The 16,217-nt window shown below is 42.9% G+C and overlaps 1 protein-coding gene across 1 annotated transcript in view; it reads right to left on the reverse strand.

The window, feature by feature from the left end:
- NCKAP1L (NCK associated protein 1 like) overlaps positions 1–16,217 on the reverse strand; it is a 2,015,530-nt gene that overhangs the window by 291,900 nt on the left and 1,707,413 nt on the right. The window contains exon 30 of the mRNA XM_069653209.1: positions 2,227–2,316. Coding sequence (XP_069509310.1) covers positions 2,227–2,316 — 90 coding nt within the window. The remainder of the gene's footprint in view (positions 1–2,226; positions 2,317–16,217) is intronic.

Raw genomic sequence — 16,217 nt, forward strand, 5'->3', positions numbered from 1 at the left:
AGAGTTTGGTACACTAAATCTGCATGCTTCTGAGACATAACTAATGCATCAATTTCAATTTTCTAGGCTTCAGATAAGTTCAACAGGTCTGCAGCCTTCGGCTGTCCAGATGTTTTGCATTACAACTCCCATGATCCTGCACCATTGTCGGTGCTGGCTAGGGCTGATTGGGGTTGTATAACATTGGCGAGCCAATGAAGTGTGCCATTGGATACCCTAGGCATATGAAACAGCTCTCTCTGAAAGAAATAAGATGGATAAGCGCCACCGAAGAACTGTTCACCAGGCACAACGGCTGCTCAGGGAACCCAGTCATCGGGACCGCACACAATGGCTATAGGAAGATGGCAATTCATGGCCCTCTTCAACATATATCAGGTGAGAGCCAAAGGGCGAGATTATCATTTGATTCCTTGAAAGAAGTTTACTAATAGAAGAAGCTTAAAGCTTCAGAATGCAAGGGATCCCACTGATTCCAGTACAGGAGCATGGATGGAGGATCAGGAGCACCCGACAACATGATACAACGTTGGCACACAAGCCAGAGAGAATTTGCGGCAAAGCAATGCCACTGCTCACTTCAGAAGTAGTAGATAGCACAACCCCATCACCAGCTTTCCAAACATGGTTATTTTATGGGTATTCACAATAACCCGCTCTCGTGACACTGACAAAGAACAAGAGCAATAGAATGTGTTTTACCTAAAGGGGAACTTCATGGCAGGATATCCTTCTCACTCGACCTTTGTAGAGAGGCAGGTAGTGTACTGTGCCAGTGTGTCACTGCTATTTGTATTTATTACAATAATACTGATAATCGTAATACATTATTATATAGCGCTTCATGAAGGATTCCTTCTGCTTGTTAGGACTGTAACAATACGTGTTCTTATGCCCCAATTTACAAGTGCCCAGGTGAGGAGGAAAATTGCTCTGAATATACATTGGGCGACGGCGGCGTCACTCCGACTGTGACAACTGTCTTCATACAATGTATACGGTGCTGCTTTCCTAGTTCCTTTGTTACTCCCAAACCACCACAATGAAATTACATGACATTGGATGTGTATTGAGAGCAATCTTCCTGCTGAGGAGACATCTCAACTGGATGGTGAAACACGTGTATAGGAAACCTATAGGAGAAGTCATTTAAGCCAATGGCACATATAAATGAGGAGAACATTATTTAAGAGGACAATTACAGAGAACAGAAGACAATCACCTGTGGAAATTAAATATCTCAATAAGGAAAACCATTTGAGAGAACATCACATGACCAAGAGGACAAGCACAAAAGGAAGAAGATAACCACATCAAGAAACGGATTCATCTATTATATGCTAATTACAGCATTGCTTAACGAAAACAGCGTCATAAGGTTTAATAAAGCCAATTTCTGTTACAAACCTACTACCATTTGAATACTTATTTTTCAAGTAGAAATATACTCACCCAAAAGAGAAAAAAAAACACTTGGTATTTGGCGCCTCTTGTTGATCCCTTATTTTTATCCATCTAATATATATATATATTATTAATCAAGAGTTTAGGTTCATCTAACAATAAGCAAAGCATACGAAGAGTGGAAATAACACAGTTAAGGCAGAAACACTCATTGTATAACACTGCAAATTCAACCATGAAACTCTAAGGGCATCATCATGAGCTGGGCGGAATCCCGGCGGTATTAGCGCCGGGATACCACCCGGGTTAATAGCATTACCGCCACCCGGTCTGGTGCTATCAAGGGTTATTCCCCATTGGGTGTTAAATTGGTGCATTTACCCCCAGATTTACGTGAAATGTGTGATGATTTATTTCTATATCTAGCCTTCCTTATGTGTTCAAGCTGGCCAGCATAGTATGACCTGCTGCCTGTGAAAGTGCTCATTAAAACCGTTGTGAAAGATCTTGACATAAATTGTTTGTTTTATTTGTGCAAATAAGAGCAGTTGGTGAAGAAAAACATTGCTCTAGAAAATCAAGCCAATAAATATAAAAACAAATATATTAAGCCTTAAGTCTATATATACATATAACAACATATATATATATATATATATATATATATATATATATATATATATATATATATATATATATATATATATATATATATATATATATATATATATATATATATGTCAGGATCAATTCAGCTGACAAAGGAAGGTCATGGTTTAGGAAACCTTGCTTAGATATTAAAAACACATTAAAAACACTTACAAGATGCAGAAGTAAGGAAATAGATTCCCGATTCCTTGATTTTAGTCGATCTGTTTCTTGTCCAAGTTGCAGGAGGCTTGCAGAAGAGATCTGAAACATTAGAACAGACATATCATATCTTGGAACAAGCAAAGATAGTATGGTTTTCAGAACTGTGGCTAGTATAGCTGACACGTTTTGGGCTTTTTCTCAGTCAGTGCTGTGTGAAGGGAAGGTCTGGCACAGGCGCACATCCAGTAAGGTGTGGTTGAACGCCGGCTGTATTTCCTGATCCAGTCTGCGTTCTCCATCACTCTGCATTTCTCCCCCAAATGCCTCCGCACTTACTCCCCCAGCTCCTGTTTCACCACTCCTTACCCCCTCACCCCCCCACAAGCCCCCATGATAACACGACAAACAAAGGTGCTGGAGGCTATCTCAAATGTAGAACAAAACTCCCTTCAGCAAACCCACTCCTTTTCTGTGCTGGGGACCAACCACCATCTCTGAAAACGTACTTCATCTATCACAGGAGAGGGTTTTCTAGGGTAGATTCTTTTTTTTGATTTATTCAAAATCCAGTAGCGCCTGCAGCTGGTAACTGAAGAAGCTAATGGGACGGTTCACGTTGGGGGTGAGCCAAGGCCCCAACTCGGGAAGCAGGCCGTTTGCAGCAGGTTCAGCTCACTGTCACACGGATTATCATCCCAATGCATATTTCCTCAAATACGTTATTAAGAAAAGTATGTACATATTTGAAAACCAGAACATGGTCAGTGGAGAGATACAGGAAAAAAAAACTCACAAAGCCCGTGTTATTTTAACCTTCGTAGACAGAGGCATTTTGCGTTAACGTTTTTTTAAAAGTTTGGATTGCTGGATCTAGTTCATAGTTGATCACTAACATCTGTAAAAGAAATGATAATAAATACAATAAATAACGATTTTACTCGCTCTATAAATTAGGATATTTCCAACTGTTGACAGGTGTTTCTTCCGTATTTAAAACGAGGTTACAGTCTTGCCTTTTATCCAGAATCCTCCCCGTTTTATGCACTCCTTTGCACCCACCCCCTTGGACCTCTTTTCGAAAACCCAACGCCAGACACTCTCTGTTATCCCTGGACTGCACTCTTCTCATTTGAACAGTTATGTTATTAACAGGTGGGGGGGTCAGCTGAAGGTAAAGTCCCGCTGCAGGACGAAGACATTTTACTGCTCGTCGCAACACGATTTAAGTGGCTTTGATCGGGAAGTGCTGTGCAATAGATATTTGTGAGTTCTCGCTAGCATATTTTAGCTTCTCTGCCAACACGGGATAAACAGAGAGGTTTCAGTCAAACACAAGCTGTATACCTGAGTGCACACTCTCCCACAGGGAAAGTCACTGTGCACAATCACCTAAGGTTTTAAACAGTCTAAACCTCAGCTCTAGTGCATTTAAAATACTATTTTTTAATAGACCTCTGACATCTTCCTTGTTTTGTCCATATCCTCTGAACAGGAGTTTTGTTCTTTCACATGATTTGTAACTACTTTTCATCCACGCCTGATAAGACCTTAGCTTCTTGGTCTTCATCCAAACTCGCCTTTGCTCTTTTTAAGTCCAGCTCTGTAATAACACTTTGTGGAAAACATTCATACTTCACTTGATTCCTATATGTATTCGTTGGCGCTTGCCGCAATCTATTCACTATGTAGTCAGCCTTAAGAATACTTCATCTGCTTGCGTTTCGTTTGCATATTTACACATATAAAATTACTTAATGTCTTTATCGTTTCTTGTAGCATAAGTTTCTGCATCTTGAGCCCAAGATGTCACTTATCTTTGATACTTTCTTGATGCCTTATAGAATGTTTTCATTCTCTTCTCTCTGGATCTCTTCCATATATATCAGTTCAGCTTCATGTGTGTCATTACCAATCTGCTCTTTCACTCATTGGTTCTGCTTCCTCTCGGATTTTATTCAAGTGGCCATCAAACTGTCTTGTATGTAGGTATGGTTTTCTTAATGGGAACCTTGCCTCCAAGATTCTCCTTGGTATTGGTATTTTCAATGGGACTTTGGGACTACACGCGTCTCGCATACCCAGCACATAGGAAATGTTGGCGAGATAGTTGTGGTGGTAGTACTTGGCTCCTCCTCTACATGTCCTGCACACTCCTCTGCACTGTCCTTCCTCTTTTTGGTCTCTTGGTCCACCTCCACCTTCTCTGATCTCAATGAATTACCCACACTTTTCTGTTTCCTGTCTTCTCTTATATCCTCTGCAATCTGCCATCACCAGCGCTCCCCTTCCGGTTCCACAAGCCCATCCCCATTTTCCATAGTCCAACCCACATGGGAGGGGTTTCATACATCTACGTACATAAATTGCTGGCCAAGCCCCACTCCTTCCTCTCATCCTTGCTCTCCACTAAAGGTTAATGGCAAGCAACCAGCCACAAACACTGTTCCACTCAAAGTGAGTGTCCTAGTTTTCAGGACCGAAGTCTCTGTTAAAGAGTAGCTGCATGGCTCTGTTGATGGTAAGTTATTAGTTCTTCTTATGTGGCTGATAGCCCTTTTCATTATACCAATTCACAGCTCCGATGTAGGTGAGTGCGGTTGTTGTGGAGAGTGGATGCCATTTTTTATTTGTTTTAATATGCCTATACAAGAGAATGACACCATGCTATTGAAGAAGAGCAGAATATTCCTCCACCAGAGAAGGCCCCTAGGCTAAAGTGATGAGATGTCTATGCCTTCACCAAAGAATAGCACTAAGCGCTAGCTGATAATGAAGACTTAATATGCCCATCCTAAGGGAATAACAGCAGTCTATGTATGTGGAGCTGGATAGGCTACCATTGAACAGCTGAATATGCTCGCACAAGAGAATGGCAGTAGAGCTAGAAATGCCTGCACCAAGGAATGGATATAGGCTACTAAGGATGAGATGAATATGCATGCACCATAGAGTTCCACTAGGTTACTGGGTTAGAGCGGGATATGCCTGCATCGGTCAATGACAATATACAACTGATGATGGGATATGCCTGCATCGGTCAGTGACAATATACAACTGATGATGAGCTGGATATGCCTACACCAAGGCATGGCTATGGGCTACTGAGGATGAGATAGACATTCATGCACCAGAGAATGAAATTAGGGTAACGATGAAGAGGGATCACTTAATTACATGTAAATCCAGTTCTTCATTCTTGGGCGATGAACATCTGGATACGCCAGCACCAGAGAATGCCAGTAGGCTTACGATGAAGAACCAGACATGCCTGAACTGGAAAAATTACACTAGGCTGCTCTTCTGAGGAAGGTCTGTATAGGCCTGTACCAGAGTACCCCACTAGGCTAATGATATGACTGAAACGCATTTTCCTACAGGTCCACTGCTGAGAACAATTTGCAATGAAAACGTTGGATTCATTTGTTCCGTATCTTTACTTATATTTCTAATATTGGTCTGGGCCACTAGAAACATTGGGGCTCATTACGAATGTTGTGGTAAGGCAACACCAGCGCCAGTAGTGCTACCGGTGCCGTTGATGCCGTGCCGCAACATTACGAGTTTACTCGCGGGGGCCGCTCTGCATGCCTGGTCAGACCAGGATGGTAGCAACGGTACCATTATGAACGGTACCACTGCTACCATCCTCTCCATTCCCACTGAGCCCTATGGGGGCTCAAATGGGAACGGGGACGTACCTGGTCTGGGTCCCAAAAAAGGGAATTACCGGGCCCTCCAAGGTCGGAATGGCCGGTAAATCCCCTTTTGCGGGACCCGGACCCGAGTTTGGGGGTAGCAAATGCCCTTATTAAGGACATGGCTACCCCCGAACTCGTAATGAGGCCCATTGTGTAGTACAAGTCATGCAGTCAGCTCTGTTAAACAGGATATCACATTGCGCCTCCTTTACTGTATATATTGGCCTAAGCCCAGTCGCTCTGCGAAGAAATCTGCATTACAAAGTTCCGATCTTAGATCGATTTAGCCGCCATTTTAAGTCCATCCTCCATTTTGATTTCCACTCCAAAGTAACTCTGTTTTCTAAAATGGTGGACAGTGTTTTCTGCTTGTAACTGAGCCATCCTGACCTTTGTGCACAAGTTATTGTCTAAACTGTCTGTTGGCCGAATGATTGGGTTGAGTAAAGAGACCTTGTCCCATGTCTGCGCCAACAAGTCCGATCCGTGGACATACATCACCCACAATGCTGTCTAAATACTGAACGTGGACACTTGTTGAACTACATTGTATAGGACATGTGTTAAGGCTTATTGTAAGATCCAAGAATACACTGTTGCCATTGTGATTTGTTAGTGTATAAACTGAAGATGATCCACATACATATAATTGGACAAACTAGAAGTGAACTCGGCACGAACCCTAGACCGAGTATTATTAACCTGTAGGGGGGCTGGACATTATGATTGGAAATGTATAAAAAGCAGAACTATTTAGATGTCCAGTACCTCTCACTTCTCACACCGAAAGGGCTGGTATTCACTGTGATGTACTGAGGGCCAGATATCTATCTGATACTTTATTTCTTTGTAAACTTTACAGTTATAGAATAAAGATCTGTGAATCTTTATAGCCCGTGTTTGGTGTATTTCCTTTTGGGGTACTCAGCCTCGATATTTCCTTTTGCTTTTACAGCTCGAGTCGCAAAGGCAAGGAAAAGCCAAATGAGGTGAGCACACCCCCCATCAAATACAATGTCCACATCCCCCTGCTTGACCCGACCTAAAAAGGTAATCCATTAACTGCAACCACAACATATTCTTTACTACACTGAACACAGAAATGCCAAAATAATCTTAAATAGCACAGTAGTCGAGGATACATTAGCACCTGTTTATATTTCATAAAACCACACAACTAGCAAAGAGATGGTATCTACCCTAGTTAAGGAAATCGAAAGTCTAGGTTTTTATTAGGCAGATAGCATGATACAATTTGTTGTTTTTTGCTTCTCCTAACCTATACAGTATTGTTACCATTCCAAAACTTGCAATAACAATGTCAACAACTTGCGATGTAAATGTTCAATGAGTTTTCTATATATGTTGAAAAGTTGAATTCAAAATCAAACGAAAAGATGTTATCTTTGAATCCTCCAGCTTGCGAGTTTACTGGTTCCCTATGGGGACTTGCCTTAAGAAGGAGGGCTGGTTGCAGATGTAAGAGACCCACATCCACACTCTCAATGTATATGTATTCTAGGGCGTGTCCATGATACATATCCAAATTTCCCCTGAATTCAAGTTGGTTAAGTCAAGGTCAGTGCAGGTTGTGCATTGGAGGGTCTGTCGCAGCCAATGCACATCTATTTACGTTTCCAAACTTTGTATGAGGGGATTGTTTAAAGAAAAATGAAGGAAAATAGCATGAGCATTTACATCTGTGTTGGTGAAATGGTCAGATTACTGACTGGTAGAAGAGGGAACTGAGATTGATGTGTCCAATACAGGGCTACCAGGAGAGCCTCTGAACTGGATGTCCTGATCAAGATCCCAGGCAGCAGAGGAATTGGAGGAAACATATACAGAACCCCTGGAAACTAGGGGATGGGCAATGCATCCACTGCGTAAGCACCAACCTCTGCTCTCCTGTAATATCAATTTGGGAAACTATGAGTGAAAAGAGACATAAACAAATCTATCACAAAAAAAATCAAACTTATGGACATTCATCCAAAAGTCCCCTGAGCAGACTGAACTCTCCTGGAATGAAGGACATTGCCTGCTGAAGGAATCCCCTAAGGTGTTGTGGATCCCTTGATGTGTGCTACTTCCAAAGACAACTAGTTCTTCTCTGCCCAATAACTCCACTTATGAGCGATCACTCTAAAGGAGGCTGAACCATCGGCCCATTGGTTCTGGTATGAGACCAATGCCATGTTGTCAGCAAACCTCAGTACTGACAATCCCCACTGCCCCATTACCATGGGCAGCATGCTGAAAACGGTAGTATGTGTCATGTCCGCTTCCCCACGTACCGCAAGGGCCGTGCCCCAGTAAAGCATGAGTCGTCCTTCTTCCCTTTCCACTATGTTCTTTCCCGCACCCCCTCATTGGGCACTGTTAAATAGTCACACACGCATCCACCAATCACATTAAAAAGCTCTCCATGTCAGACTATCAGTTCTGTACAAACTTCCTTTGCGTACATACCACACCCAGAAACGTTACAGTGCAAGCCCTTAGCATCCACAGTCCCATTTCCATGCCCACCATCCTCAAAAGCCCTGGATGTGGCTTTCGTGCTGTGCGCAGGCATGGGGGCATAAATTGCAACCATGGTAGGGGCTTTAGTCTTTAGTGGTTGCTCTGAAAAACACCTTTTTTTCTGTTTTTATAGGGTTTTGTGTTTTCGCCTCCTCCTCAGAATCTTACAGAAAACATTTCAGCGCATCCTGTAGATGGACAAAAAAAAGAGCATCACCAATGCTCGACAAAGAAATGCCATTTGCATGGAAAAACTCAGCATTTCGAGAATAAATTATGTCATTGTTACAGAAGAACATCCCACGAGCGCATAAAAAAATCAGACATGCTTCTATTGATGAGACACCTTCCAGCCTCTGGATGGGTACAACATACAATAAGATAGTCCCATACTCTTCTTGGTGATATGGCTGAGAAAACCACCTGGGCAGTGGGAAAAGCCTCTTCACTGCATTCATCCACCTCTTCAGTTCATGGAACAAACGTGAACAAACCACGTTACCCAAATGCATGACGCCATAGTGCACGACGATAACATGAACTATAGCAAAACTGTCCACTTGTCTGCAAAGTGCAAGCATGACGCAGAAACTGTGTCCACTCCTTCCAAACCGAAATTGCCATCAACGTGTCTTTCTATGGCATACCTGTGCAGATTCTTTCACAAAGGCATCACTCAAAATCAACACAATGCGTTTCTCCATGTCACTTCGACTCACTATGCAGTGCAATGAAAAACAGTACTACCACCCCTTCCTGTGAACGACACCCTCAGTACCTGATTGGATAATCCCCACAGTCCCATTCCCATTGGCTAGCATGCTCAGAAGCGCAGAATATGGCATGTGCCCTTCCCAAAGTACTGTGAGGGTGGCGCCTCAGTAAAGCAGGAGCAGTCCTTCTTCCCTTTCCACTATTTTTTGTCCAGCACCACCTCATTGGGTACTGTTAAATAGTCACACATGCATACACCAATCAGATCCATGACATCAGCATCTAACACTGTCAGTTCTGTAGAACACTTCATATGTACCGTTACAAATGCAGACTGCAAATGTCATTCCAAAGCACCTCCAGTACAAAATGTTTGCAACCACATTCATCCACATGGACACCCATCACCACAAAGTACAGGTATGAATAATTTTTCTGCAGTATGTGTACAACTCTGTTGTAAGTGCCTCTGAGCACAGTATCTGCCAATGAACGTCCAAAACGTACGTAAAAAATATACTGTCTTTTCTCCCATCACCTGCCATCAAGTGCCACTGCAATGGTATATGCTTTCATTTACCCACATCAGCCATTGTAATATCCAAACAGGAACTCTCTTCTTTTCTTCTGACAATGCTACACATTTTTTTCCGCACTAACCCATCGCCTACATAATTTGCAAAAATATCACACAAAAGCAGCACTAAATGTATTGTAGCAACCTAAACCAGGTACACACATTGCATGCATAAAAACAGGATGCCTGCCACTTATCTTGCACACTTCACACAATTTATTCCTGCACTAACCCATTTCCTACAAAATTCATAAAGCTATCGCACAAAAGCAGCACTGAAAGTATATTGCCAATGTCAAACAAGTACATACAGTGCATGCATGCAAACAGGATGCCTGCCACTTTCCTTGCACAATTCAACCATAGGTTTCTGAATGTCATTGTACAAATACACCTTCTGCTACAGTTTTTGTGTACACACCACAACCAGAAACCTTATTGCGCTATGCCTTAGCCTCCACAGTCCCATTTCCATGCCTGCCATCCTAAAAAGGCCCGGATGTGGCACGTGCAATCCTGAAACTACGGCGGAGTCTGCAGAGTTATCGTGCTACGAAAAGAAGGGGGGGAAACATTTGAAACAGAGTAGGGTATTTCGTCTATAGTGGTGGTTTTGAAAAGAGTTTATGTTTTTTGTTTTGTTTTTGTTTTTGTCTGATATGTGCTTGCAAAGACCCTTTTTTGTTTTTTCTCTTTGTATGACTTTTGGTTTTCCTGTCCTCCTTACAGTTTTACTGAATTCTAGTCAATGCTTCTTGCACAGTGTAAAAGAAAATAGCATTGCCAATGGTGGTCAAAGAAATGCCATTTGCATGGGAACAGTGCATATGTTATGAATTCATGATCTCATAGTGGGTGGAGAACATCCCACCAGTGCACATAAATGCACACATGCTTCTGTTTATAAGACACCTTCCGAGCTCTGGCTGGGGACAAATTACACCGGCATGGTCCCATACTCCTCTTCGTGGTATGCATGAGAAAACCAGCTTGGCAGTGGGAACATTCTGCATCACTTTCCCAGCTACAGCGAGGGCCGCGCCCCAGTAAAGCAGAGAGTGTCCTTCTTCCCTTTCCACTCTTGTGTTTGCAGTAGTCCCTCATTATGTACTATTAGTCACACAGGCATGCAGCAATCACATCCAAGACCTCTGCATCAAATACTGTAATTTCTGTACAGCACTCCATATGTGCCGTTACACACTCAGAGTACACGTCTCATGTCATTTGAAAGCACCTCCAGTTAAAAGTTCTCCAAAGTATCCACACTTTCAGCATCCAGATTCACCCAGAGCGGCACCCATCACCACTAAGTACAGGTAGCAATATGTGTTTTCCTCCCAGCACTGCAGTAAGTGCAAAGAACCAATACTTCAAAGTGCAGTACAGTAGTCAGTAATCTGTGCACTTCACACTACCCAAGCACATAAACTATCCAGTTGAACCCTGTCCAGTTCTATACACACAGTTTTTCAACACATCCCCCAGTGGACACACTGCAGAAGTGTTCACTCCATAAACTCCAGCCATTACCCTAAAAACTGTAGGATGTGTTAACAATCACCACACCCATGGAACCAACAATGTATACAATGCTCACAAACTACACAAAGAATGCAACAATGTGAACCCTACTAGCAAGCAGGCCACATAGTTGTCGGTGCGAGGGCTCCAGCCATGCATCCAATATGCACACACATTAGTACACCCCATGCTTAAATGCTCATGTCATGTGCAATGCACTCCCCATCTGCAATTGAGCCTGCCAACTTTCACCCTGGCCACATGTGGCTCCCTAATGTGCAACACATGCAATGACCTACACCATATGGTAATGAACGCATATCACCTCACTTTGGGTGTTCTAACAAGTCTAAAATGTTCTCCACAACCATTCTTCAAACGTCACCATCCTCAGAGGGATGCAAAGTTAAACCTGCATGGCTGCATTATGTTGTGGTGGCTGTCGTCAAGGCCTAGGCTCTTGGGTGCATGGCCTACGGCCTGAGGCCTTTGCCATGCACCCGAGAGTCTAGGCCTTGCCCACACCCAGCACAACATAATAGAGCCATGAATGCGAAAATGTGGCCATGTACCACAATCCACAAACATAACATAGGAAGGGTGTTATAAAGAGCAAACCATAGCAAACGCAAATGGTCACATGTGGCTCCCTAATGTGCAACACGTGCAATGACCTACACCATATGGTAATGTACGCCTATCAGCTCACTTCTGCTCTTCTACCAAGTCTAACATTTCCTCCACAACCATTCTTTAAAGGTGACCACCCTCGTAGAAATGCATACTTAAAACTGCATGGCTGCATTATGGTGTGGTGGCTGTGGTGAATGCCTAACAGTGTATGCCTTGCCCACACCCAGCACAACATAACAGAGCCATGCAGGCGAACAAGTGGCCAGGTACCACATTCCAAAAACATAACATAGACAGCAACACTTCTACCCAACCCCCGCACCATAATACAGCGAAGCATGTAAACATGTAACAGTTAGCAGAATCCACAAACATACCACAGTCTCCGACAACCCTACCCACTTCTATTCACATAGTATTGTATTACTGCCAACACAACCACAAAATCTTCACAACAGTGGTCCTACTCCCAGCACTCTATTAAGTGCACAAAACCAATACTTCAGAGTGCAGTGCAGTAGTCAGCACTCTGCGCAATGGAGAGTACCCAAGCCGATAAAATATGCAGTTCAACCCTATTCACTTCTATGCACACAGTACTTCAACACTGCACCCAGTGGACACACTGCAGGACTGGTCGCTCCATCAGGTCCAGTCATGGACTAAACACTGTAGGATGTGCTTACAATCCCCAGACCCATTGAAACAACAATGTATGCAATGTTGACAAACCACACACACAAGGCAACAATGTCACACCTACTTGCAACCAGGGCACACAGTTGTCGGTTCAAGGCCTCCACCCCTGCATCAAAGGGGCTAGGGGCTTACCAGACAGAACACACCCTAACAAACTGTATGTTACAATGTCCATGTCATGTGCAATGCACTCCCCTTTGTCATGGGTTTTGACCCATGTTGAATCAATAGACTGGGTAGATGTGGGGATGAGCTGTCGCCGCCCATTATTCTATCCCAGAACAAACTAAATCAATAGACTGGGTGGATGTGGGGATGAGCTATCGCCGCCCACATTCACGCCAGAATAGGAGAACTGCGCAGTTGGCACGAGACCACTCCAAAGATACAACCTTCTTGTGGGGAATTCATTTTCTTAATACCAAAAATGGTTGCATTACCAGTACTCACCACTATCAGAAAGCCGGCGTTTTAAAACCACCTGACTTTTGTGTAAAACTGAACAAATGAAACAAAACCAGACCAAGGAAAGACTTGCTAAGAGGTGGATACAATGTAAAACTATACTCTGAAATGACTTGAAGGAAGTAATTATTTAATGTATATGTAAAAATTGTAAGTGATTTAAACTGGGAACAAAAAGTGACATTTAGCGGAAACCTGGCTTAATGAAACTGGATTCTGCCTGACAACTACCCCCGACAGGAGTTAAAACCTGCTTAGCCACTCTTCCCCTTGCCAAAAGGAGTTGTCACCTCTCTGATTAGATTAGGGGTGGAGCAGCTGGGGACTACAGGGAGTTGAACAAAGGCCTGTCCTGGACTCAGGCAAATGTTATATTGGGGGCGTCGTAAAAGTGGCTTCCTCTTAGGGGAAACTGGGAGGGGCAGTGCCTCTGCTAGCAGCTGAGCCTGGGGGAAGTGGATAAACCAGTTATTTCACCCTGTGATGTGGGAAGCCACACCCCTTTTTGACCAGGGCATAATTTTAAAAAGATAGATAACTCAAAGTGCGGACTTGTCAGAATTATATGAGTAATATCATTATTTTTGTGATTTTTCTGTGAACATTTTGAGATGTGTTAGGACCCTGTGGTGTATTCTAGGGGGTTGCTAGTGGAAAATAGGTCTCACTCCAAATGTCTGCATGTTAAAAATCTGACACTTCATCAATTAATGTCCATACTCCTTGCGCACATGTGTGTAAATTTGGGTAAATGTCCGATATTGCAAAACCAGTTAAAAAGCGCAAAATGTTGTCATTTTTGAATGCAAGCCCCCAGGAAGATCAGAGGCGGACAAGAATGGACCATAAGGAATATATAATGTGCACATGTAATTTCAACAAATTGTATATCTGGGAAGGATGTATTTGAATCAAATATAGATTTGTGGGCAAAATGACCAGGGGAGGATCCTCTGACCCATAAACAGACTTCATCACTCTGACTCACATTTCCTTCCCCCAATCATGGGAGAGGGGAGAATTGGGCCAATGACAAGTAGAGAGGGGCAGGCTTAGCTAGGCCCAGGCACACACCCATTTTCAAAACACATAAAAAGAGACTGCTGGGACAGGTAGAGACATTCAAATCCAGTTGCTGCGGAGCGTTTTGCCGGACCACACAACATCCAGAAGATACCAGTTCCAGACTGACTCCAGCTACATACTCCAGAACCTAGAACTTATACTTTAGAACCTAAATCAGAGGCCTAAAACCACAAGCTGAGTTCTCTGCAGCAGGCCTCAAATCATTGCAAGCTACTCACAGCCGGGTGTGCTGCTTGAATCCCTTGCCAAGAACTTTTGCCAGGACCAGTGCAGAGATCCAGGAGCCTTGCAGAGACCGCTGTATCCGGACAGACCAGACCAGAGATCCAGAGTGACCCAGACCGCTGTGAGCGGAACCAGAGACCTGACCCAGATCACTGTGAAGTGCCGAGACCAGAACCTGAGTCCAGTCCAAAACCTGACCAGATCCGTGGCAAGGCCTATTTCAAATTTATATTGTGAGTACCTAGCAGAACTGTGCAGAACCAATCTCTTAGTTAAAATAATCTAATCCAAACTATTTTAACCTAAGTAGAACAGCCTCCTAGAAATCGTGTCATCTGTCATTTGTAAAGTTGCACAACTGTCACCTGTCAATTCTGAAGCTGCAAGCTGTCACCTGTCATTTTGAGTTTACTTTAAATCCGAAAAACTACCTTTATTTAATCGTCCATACCTCTGGAAGCGTCTGGGATAGGAATTGCTACTCCTTATAATTTTGCCGTAATCACGATTCACGCACTCGCGAATTTTACAGCGATTTGCGATTTGGTTAAAAATCCAGCCACGTGTAACCATCAGCAGTCATTTCTTTCCTTGCTAGAAATTCATTTGCCTCTTAATCACCATCTCTGAATCATTGCTAAAGTGAGCCTGAACTCATCCCAAGTATCTCTCACTCACCCTGAACCTCCTAAAGGGAATTAAAAGCATTTTCAGCATATTTCTCACTTAATTGCCACCACATTCAAAGCACTTGGGCCTGTGTTTTAAAACTCATACCGGTTTTCTCTAAGCTTGCTGGGGGGGGGAACTGAATTTCGTATTGTATTTGATTGCATTCCTGAGAACTGTGTGCTCCTCTTTCCATCTCCTTCCATTTCTTACATTGCATAGGGGAGGGGGATGAATTGCCAGAGAAAAAGTGATTATCTTTCTTTTGCTAAAATCATATCAAGTATTTCTGTACTGCATTTTATTCCTCATTTCTTTTCCCTTGAAATCATAAAAGTATTTTTGCTACTTTATCCATCCTATACTAACTCCTCATTGATTGTAAATAAGTGTGCTAGTGCCAGATTACCCATTGCTGATCAACATCATATGTCTAAGTGTACTATCAGATATTAATTTATTATAAAGTGTGATATATAGATATTGTTTAAATTCTCAAATAAACCTTTTTAAACTTGCAAAACAGAACTACTTCTTGGCTCAGTGGGGTCAGGGGGATTCTAAAAGAGGGGTGTTATATAGGGGTAGTCATCCAGAATTCATGAACTGGACATAAAGATATATCAATAAGGGTTTCCATTCAGTATCCCAGTCTAGGCATTGACTTAGCTGTAGTGTTGAATTGAATCTTCTTACACCTTCTGCAATTGATCTGCCATCAGTCACCACAGAAAGAGGTCGCGGCACCAGCTATCATGCCGTAATGAAGGCTGCCTGCATTCACCACACAAGGTAGTCACCTGTGTAGGTACCCCCAAATTGGCGCAATACGCACGGATACTGCAGGCACACCACCGTCTTCTTCCACTAATGAGTATGTTTTCCAGACCCTTCCTGCGCCGCACTGTCTTCTGATACACAACAATCAAGAAATCAACATATGCAGCAGGAAGAAACAAATGGTGGCCAACCAAAAGGGGCAAGAGGGGGAGTAAAAGAAACAACAAGAGACAACTCAAGAGGAATGTGGACAAGATCAAAAAACTCAAATCAGAAAATAATGTAGTCCTCAATCTCTCAGACATGGAACTTACACAAGAACTTTCTTCAGCACTGAACAAAGGGTTGTCTTTTAGTCCAACCAACAAATTGGACTTTTTCTCAACATATGTGGATCTCTACAA

This window comes from Ambystoma mexicanum, chromosome 3q, assembly GCF_040938575.1.
Source record: "Ambystoma mexicanum isolate Mex_15411 chromosome 3q, UKY_AmexF1_1, whole genome shotgun sequence".
NCBI lineage: Eukaryota > Metazoa > Chordata > Amphibia > Caudata > Ambystomatidae > Ambystoma > Ambystoma mexicanum.